This window comes from Sceloporus occidentalis, unplaced genomic scaffold (genome assembly GCF_023333645.1).
Source record: "Sceloporus occidentalis isolate IW3139 unplaced genomic scaffold, rSceOcc1.0.p SCAF_222, whole genome shotgun sequence".
NCBI lineage: Eukaryota > Metazoa > Chordata > Lepidosauria > Squamata > Phrynosomatidae > Sceloporus > Sceloporus occidentalis.
In genome coordinates this window covers 542,729-550,951 of record NW_028317202.1, presented here as the reverse complement: position 1 = coordinate 550,951, position 8,223 = coordinate 542,729, and the positions used below count along the sequence as shown (strand labels likewise).

At 39.7% G+C, this 8,223-nt stretch overlaps 1 protein-coding gene across 3 annotated transcripts in view; it reads right to left on the bottom strand.

The window, feature by feature from the left end:
* Positions 1–4,848: 4,848 nt before the first annotated feature.
* Positions 4,849–8,223, bottom strand: part of LOC149276978 (copine-5-like) — an 89,244-nt gene continuing 85,869 nt past the window's right edge. For all 3 annotated transcript variants that reach the window (XM_089503178.1, XM_089503179.1, XM_089503181.1), the window contains one exon: positions 4,849–5,031. In XM_089503178.1, coding sequence (XP_089359304.1) covers positions 4,849–5,031 — 183 coding nt within the window. The remainder of the gene's footprint in view (positions 5,032–8,223) is intronic.

The window sequence follows — 8,223 nt, the reverse complement described above, 5'->3', positions numbered from 1 at the left end:
AATCTTCAACAGAAGCAGTGGATCGGAGTGGAGACAGATCTTGTGGGAGTCCAGATGCAGGCACTCACGTGGCTTACAGCAAGCACTGCCAGGAGACAGGCATCAACTCACCCTGCAAATTTTGCGCTATCTTGTTTGAGGAACTCCCGTCTCCTCTCACTCCTATCAGAGATGATCCTAACTTCCCAACAGGCCTGGGGACAATACCCTTTTTTATCTGCTTCGGCGGAGAGCTCTGAAGTCCGTCACTTCCTCTCAGCAGACGGTCTCAAACAACTAGACCAATGAGCCCTAAACAGGCCTTTAAGGCCTTTTAGACATCTTCGGCTAAATAACTTCCTTAAATCCATTGAAAACCTCTGCACCTCTGCCTCGCTTCCAACACACGGCTTATCCTTGCTTTATAAGCTCCTTCTTAATCATTTTGACACAACAAACACATGCTGGGAATGTGGGGCAACCCCAGGCTCCCTCTTGCACTTACAGTGGCACTGATCTAGAATAGTCCCGTTCTGGACCAATTTCAAAGATAAAACTATAACATTCAGGCTGGAGTTCCTTCTACTACATTTACATTTCTTGGTACAAAAAAATCAATAATCTGCCACCTATTGATGGCAGCAAATGCTCTACTCCTTTTACATTGGGGCAACCAAGCCCCCCCACCCTTAGGGTCCTTCGAGTGCAGCACAAGGGTGTGCTGGATGAGCTGATTCTCTCAGCTGAGACAGCAGCCGACGGGTACCAGAACACTTGGTTCCACTGGCTGGAATTTACAGCTGGACCTCCTGTCAGCCCTCTTCTACAGACGAGTGACTAAAATGGGAGACCTATGGCTTTCACCTAAATCTCATTGAGCCCCTCTCTCTTTTGTTTTTTCTTCCTTCCTTTTTTTACTTTTTTCCCTATTCCTTCATGCAGCTCTACTCTTGACTGATACATTTAATAGATATTTCTGACACATCAGCTCCCTCAGTGAAAGGCATCATTGGTTGGGATATGATTCTACAAGCTCCTTCATTACAAATTTGATTAATCCGTGTCACTTTATATGTCTTCGGTCAGACCATAAACTGTGTTTTACGCTGTACCCTATTTTTGGTTCTTCTGGAATTTCTTCTCTAAATAAAATAAATCAATGGTTTACCCTAAAATGGTGCAGAGAGAACCTTTGTAAAAAAAAAAAAACATTAACAAATGTTAAATGCTAAAAACATTAAACATATAGGATTGCAGGTATCTGTTTATAAAATGGTCATATATTTTCATTTAATTTATATTTATCACAAGCTTTTTTGTTAGCTAGATGTACAAGAACATTTGGATTTCAGAACAGTGCTCATGAAAAATATACCAATACCCAAAATCCAACACATAAATTATATAATGAGATGCTTAGTAATTGAAAAAAATAATGTACCAATAAATAACACAGATCCTTCATCCAATAATATATGACTCAGATGCATAACTTACACAAAAAAAGAGTTTACTGAAGTTTAAGGCTGTCAGAGAAAATTCGGAAAATTCAAATATCAGCATAGTATATCAGTACATGGTAAGGAAGACTTGACTCATGCAGAAGTAGAGGAAGAGTCTGGAAAGGATACCCAAGAGAAATTGAAGTGATTATACATAGTAAAATACAGAGAAATATCAAATCGGTAGCAGAAACAGGATAAACCTGAAAGAACAGTACACAAGTGAGAATAAAAATTTAAAAAAGGGTGGAGAAAATATAAATCATGGAGTACAATACAAGTTATAATTACTCAATGGAGAAGATGGAGAAGAATGTGCCTGGATTTGTCCAACAGACTTACACAATTTTAAATAAACACCAGATTTTCGGACAACGTTATGACTAGACATCTTGCCATTTTCAAATGGTTGTTTGGAATTATCTTATAGGGGCCTAACATATACCCATACTGTACTTTTTAGTAGTCTTAATTATTTGTTTAGATAAACCCCATCAACGAGGCTAAGTAAATACAAATAAGGTATGTTAAGAAGCTTCCCTCCTAATGATTCCTTGTCAAGAGAGAGAGAAATCATTTTCTACTGTATGCTTTGCTATATTGTACATACTCATTTGTGGAACATCAGTCAGCAGGAATTTCAACTGGTCTCTGTGAAACCCGAACCGGTAAGCATCGATGTATTCCTTTCATGTACACACTATGTGTTTTAGGTATGTGGTTACCTGACTCTAGCTTGTTGGAAAACCCAGATTCTGCTATCAGACTTCCAGATTGATTGATTCAAGAGTGATTCATAAATCTAGAGAACTTTTAAACTACTCCATAGTGCAGCAGCAGTGTGCTTTATATCACTCCAGCCAACGCTTGGCATTACTTACAGTGGCTGCTCAGCCATGGAAACCCATTTCACGAAGGCCCCAACGCACAGTACTTGTGCTGATGTTGCTTCCCCGAAAGTGAGTGACTATATTCTCGTGTTTGAAGAGATTACAGAAAGCGTTGTAGCAAAAATCTAAGCTAAACATTGAGTAGTATGTTTTTAACAATAATCATTAAATACTGTAGGAAAACAGGTTATGTCTTCTGTTTTCTCCCATTAAAAAATAATAAAGCTCTGTAGTGAATAAAGCTACAAAGGATTCTACTGCCAATGTCTGTCTATGGAGACAGCTGCCTATGTACTTGATTTTATATAACTGTTAGAAATGAGTCTGGCTGAAACACCTAAACTCAATAATTAGGAGGTCTACATACTTTCTGTCATAAACGAGGGACGTTCAAATGTTTCCGCACTTTTATGTTTTTGTTGGAAAAGGTGAAGGCGGGAGTAGTAGTAATTGGTCGTGCCTTAGCATGTCATATGACTACTTCTGTCTGGCAAGCTGACTGCCCTTGAATTTTTGTACAAGGGCAGTCAGCTTGCCAGACAGACCCTGGGGTGAAAATGGCTGCGAAACCTATAAATTGCACCAAAGAGGAACAGCCTTCGGTCATGCGGTTTTTGTGGGCAGGAGTGTAGGAGCACAAAATAATCTTTGCATGTGTGCTCAGTTGAAGAGGTGCAGGAAAGATGAATGTGAGTGTTGGATCTGCCTATGCCCTGAAGAAGGTGATGATTTTCTTCAGAAGATAGTCACTGGTGATAAAACGTGGGTTCACCATGATGAGCCCAAAAGCAAGCGGCAGAGTATGCAGTGTGTTATATTACAGGTATGTTCTTAGCAAAGTGCATGTTATAATGAAATTGCATTGGAAAGGTACATAAAAATTTGTGGTGGGACACAGCATGTTCCTGTCAGCACTGACTGAGAACAGGTAGCGCTACTACTTTAGTAATAGTAATAGTCTCCTTGTTGACAAAAAAGATCATTAAAAAATGAATGCATGCTGAAAACATGGCACTTCTTTAAATTCTAAATAGCCTGAATTCTTGTGTCACGTACATAGTTCAAGCATTATTTCTACCGATATACAAATACAGAAGTTGATAGACAATAAGAACCATCTGAGACCTTAGAATTAAGATGGGATCTTGGGTGATAAGACACTGTAAATATTACAATGTAATTTGAACAGTAATTTAAAGTCTAAATAGAACAATTCCATTGGCACCAAAGCATTTAGAATGTGCACACTATAATTTAAAATGACACAATGCAAATAAGGATGACCCATATAGTGCGTCATAATACCATAAACCTAATGTAGACCTCCAAGCATGTACTACAAATGGACCTTCTCGATGTAAATGATAAAGTATGTTTTTCACGTCCCAATTGAGATTGAAGTAAGGATCTACAAAGACGAGCAATACGCTGCTCTCATGTTTTCTAACTTGCTTTGAAGACCGAGTTAATTAGGTATTCTGCAGAGTATGATTTTGATGATGTATATTTCATAAAGCGATTCTGGTGATACTGGGGTCATTGGTCTACAGCTTGTTCTATTTTTCATTAGTGCTGGGGCCCAAGGAACTGAGAATTATTTTGTGTTACATATTAAACTTGAAATGTTTACATTTCCCCGAAAGTGACTATATTCTTGTGTTTGAAAAGATTACAGGAAGCATTGTAGCTAAACATTGAGTAGTATTCATTAAATACTGTAGGAAAACAGGTTATGTCTTCTGTTTTCTCCCATTAAAAAATAAGTGTTCACTTGCATTTATAAAATCAACATAATATCACTGTGTAAAAAATCTTGGCTATCGTCTTCCACCAACCCTTAATAAATAAGAAAGAACAAATATGGTGGGTCACATGATGTGGCGCCAGCATGCATGGGGCCCATAATCACAGCACAGTGTCATGCTAACCACTAGGAAGACCAGTCTTGCATTGTAAGTTTATGAATTGTTATATGCTAATGAATTGATAACATCATCTCATGGATAAGTATTGAAAACAAAGACCATATTGAATTTCTGTCACACCATCCACAGTATAATGGAATTTTTGCCCACATATAGTATATTAAATCCTTTTAAAAAGTTAGAACTGTCTTAATAAATCATAACCTTACCTAGGGCAAAAAATTCATTAGTTACAAATAAAATATATTGTTAATTACAATCTAACATTGTGTAATGACAATAGGGAAGATATTAGGTCCTCCACCAGTTCTTAACCCGTTTAATATTTGAAGTTCTCTGTCCTCAAGCCTACAAGACAATTCATTCTATCCCTGTATCCCACCATCAACTGGATAAGAAAGAGTGACAAAATGTAGGCAAGGTAACGCCGAGGTAGCCAGCTGACAGACAGAAAATGTGGATTTCTTCCCAGGGTCCCACTCAGCGTAATGGCACAGCTTCTGCTCAGTGTTGTACACCATGATGTGTAGATTCCTTCAGTTGCCCACACCATCAGATTTGAGACTGAAGTCCTGGTGGAGTGTATGGAGGAGGGGCAGAACTGGGTTTGATACCTCGACTCTTCATATAAGAAATCAGCTGATCTGGGATTTCAGCAAGGACATCTTTCGCAAGGCGTGCCATGCTAAGTACATGATTCCCTGTACGGTCAACATAATCCCGGAAGGGCACAAACTGAAAGAAAAAGGACAATACTGGTTACTGTTCAGCATAATTATAATTCTTTTCGTTCCTTGGTACAATTATTATTTTTAATTAGGTTATGAGCACACCGCGCCATGGAATTACACTGAGTGTCTATTGGCAGATAAAGCATACTGTACAATGGTGATAAGTATCTACTTCTGAGTTTAAGCATCCAAAATGTTTCAGTTTATTCAAACACTCTTAATGAACACTGTTCAATGTAATCAAGCTGAGTATCTTGGTGCGGATTACAGTGCATAGTACAAAAATGCTGAGTACCTATATCATGTTAATGAACATATTTGTTATATAATGGCGAGCAGTAGCTGTGTGTAATTCCAATTTGCATAAATTCAAATTCACTCACTCACGCATGAGTTACCATGTCCACAAGGAATCCATATACATAACTGAACTAAAAGTGATTGGACAGTTTATAAAAGGGATCAAATCTTTTAACCACACACATGTAGTCCAAGCTATCACAGAAATGCATGTACTTCTATACTCTATAAACATTTAGTCATACATACAAATTAAGTGTTTGGTGCTGGAAATGTTGTTGAGAAACTTCCCACAGATATAGGCAAATTAAACGACATATGCTCTAGATCAGTGGTTCTCAACCTTCCTAATGCCGCAACCCTTTAATACAGTGCCTCATGTTGTGGTGACCCCCAACCATAAAATTATGTAATTATATATTGTGAAATTGCCAAGATATTCCATACAATTTTTTTCTAATAGGTGCAGCTACTGAGGAGTCCCGGGGATATTGTCATTTGGGGGATAGGAAGATGGGATCAGCAAGGTTTCTTATCTATGTGCGTGAACAGTTGTTGTACGAATATTGGTGGTAGCAATGTGGTGTTATTTGTCTCAATTGGTGAAATTTGGCTGTTTTTGTTATTTTAGGTTTAGTCCGTGTGATAAACTCATGTGTTTATTGGGTGGTATCTTTACTTTCATCCTGAGTGGTTTTCGGTTAGTTGGAATGGGTTTAGCGATGGAATCAGTTTCATAGGGAATTTGGATGTTTTTCGGGTATTCACGTGGGTTCCCCAGGTATTGGTAGTGTTGATTTATTTTTAACACTTACAGGAAAACACACCCCTAATTGATGCTAAGTTAACAGTGAGGTACTGGGATATATCTGCTTTTTCATTGGTAGTACACCTTTAATGACTTATGCCAGGTTCCCATTTATGCGTGGCTGCGGGTGATAAAGATGGATTGATTGTGGTTAGGGGCCGAATAACTAAGTCAGAGGTCTTGGTCTTTCAGGAGGGTATTGTAGTCCGGCATAGGAATTTGGAGGCTGATATTTGTCTGGACATTTGGGCCCTGGTGGTGCAGTCGGGAATTGAAAGAGCAATGGCGGTTTGAAGGGTTGCATATATTGGCTGTGGCGTGTTTATGGCTGTTGTTGCTCTGGTTGTTTTAGGTATGGCCATGCTCGTGGTGCACAAGCCTTTTGGACCTAGGACCTTGGATAAGCAGTTTCGTAGCCACCATGCAGGAGCTACTTGAGGCTAATTGAAAACACCAGGCAAGAAGTAGAAAATAGAGAAAATTATTGGGGGTTAACTAGAACTGATTTTAAAACAATTTACTCATCTCCATGCACCAGAATTTCACTTTTCCTCCAAAGCTAAACTCTCATTATTCCTGCATCTAAGTTTCTGCTGACCCATACACATTGTGTATTTTATGAAATACATATCACAAATTCACTTGTGATGTTACACAGCATACATGCAGCATGCTCATCTCCATCCTCTATTTCAGCTCGGAAATCTCACCACATAGTTACATGCTCCAAACCATAGCTGATGTCTCTAAGATGGATGGATGTTTGCATTTCCAATGTTATAGCAGAATAGAGTGGCATATTGATAATCACATAACTAAAATGTCTGCATGGCCTGTCAACATATATTGTCTCTGACAGGGAACACCGTTTGTAGCTTGTTTGACAAGGAAATTGCTGAGGCAAGTTTGTCTCTGGTCTTGGAGGATCATCAGAAAGTTATATGGCCGCTTGAACCCAAAATGGTCAATCAGTTGGAGGGTGAAGAACTATTCTGAGAGCAATTGGGCTTTCTCTTGTGAGGAGAGAGTGTCCTACACTGTACCATCCTCTCTTCTGACCAGTTGCATAAGGCAGGGGAACAAATGAAAAGGGTGACATGAAAGGGACTGAGTTGCAAAAAAGATTGCCTGTGATCTTTATGGTGCCTTCAAGTCAATGCTTAAGGGGTTGTAGACAAAAATGTGACTGCATTTATGTTGGTTGATTCCTAAGAGTCAGTTAGTCTGGGCAAGAATAACCACGTTAGTGCAAAACACTTTGCTTGCTTATAGGCCTCAGCCTTAACTAGTAGGTCTCCATTCCTTTTCTTACTTAAGGCAATTCTTCTTGGCTACCAAGCTAGCTATAGCAAGGAAATGGTATAGTCTCTATCCTTCCTCCTAATGGGCAAACCTAGGAAATTTTTGACAGGAATTGTTTTCTGGAATCTTATCTCAAGGGCTGCTCCAGCAATTGGTCTCAAAGTGAAGCTCCTTGTGTCTCCTCCTCTTACTGAGTTTGTTGTTAATTAATAGGTGGTTCCTAAGGTTTCCACATTGTCACATCTGTTTGTTATATCTGGAGAGTTTTTTTAGAGAGTTGGTTCTTGACTGAAATAGCAACTAAAATAGTGATTGTGGTATAAAGTTTGGAAAGCGTTGCACCATAGCAATAGCTCGAATCATCCAATTCAGTAAAAAGACCGCTTACCAAACATTGTGCCACAATTATTATACCGTATTGGCTTGGATATAGGCCGCCCCCGTATATAGGCCGCACCCTAAAAGTTTGGTGCTTTTTTAAAGAAAAAGTTTTTTTCATAGACATGCTGCCACTCTGTCCCCTCCCCGAGATATGCTGCCACTCTTTCCCCCCGAGATATGCTGCCACTGTTCCCCCCGAGATATGCTGCCACTGTCCTCCTCCCTCCCCCCCCCCGAGATATGCTGCCACTGTCGTGCCCCCCGACGAATTCCCGGCAAGGGAGATTGTTAAAGCACATTGTGCAGACGTGCCGGCAGCGGAGGCTGTTTACGCGCATCGCTGCTGCCAGTGAACGTCTGCACGATGCGCTTAGACAACCTCCCGTGCCGGCACTCCCCCCGTGG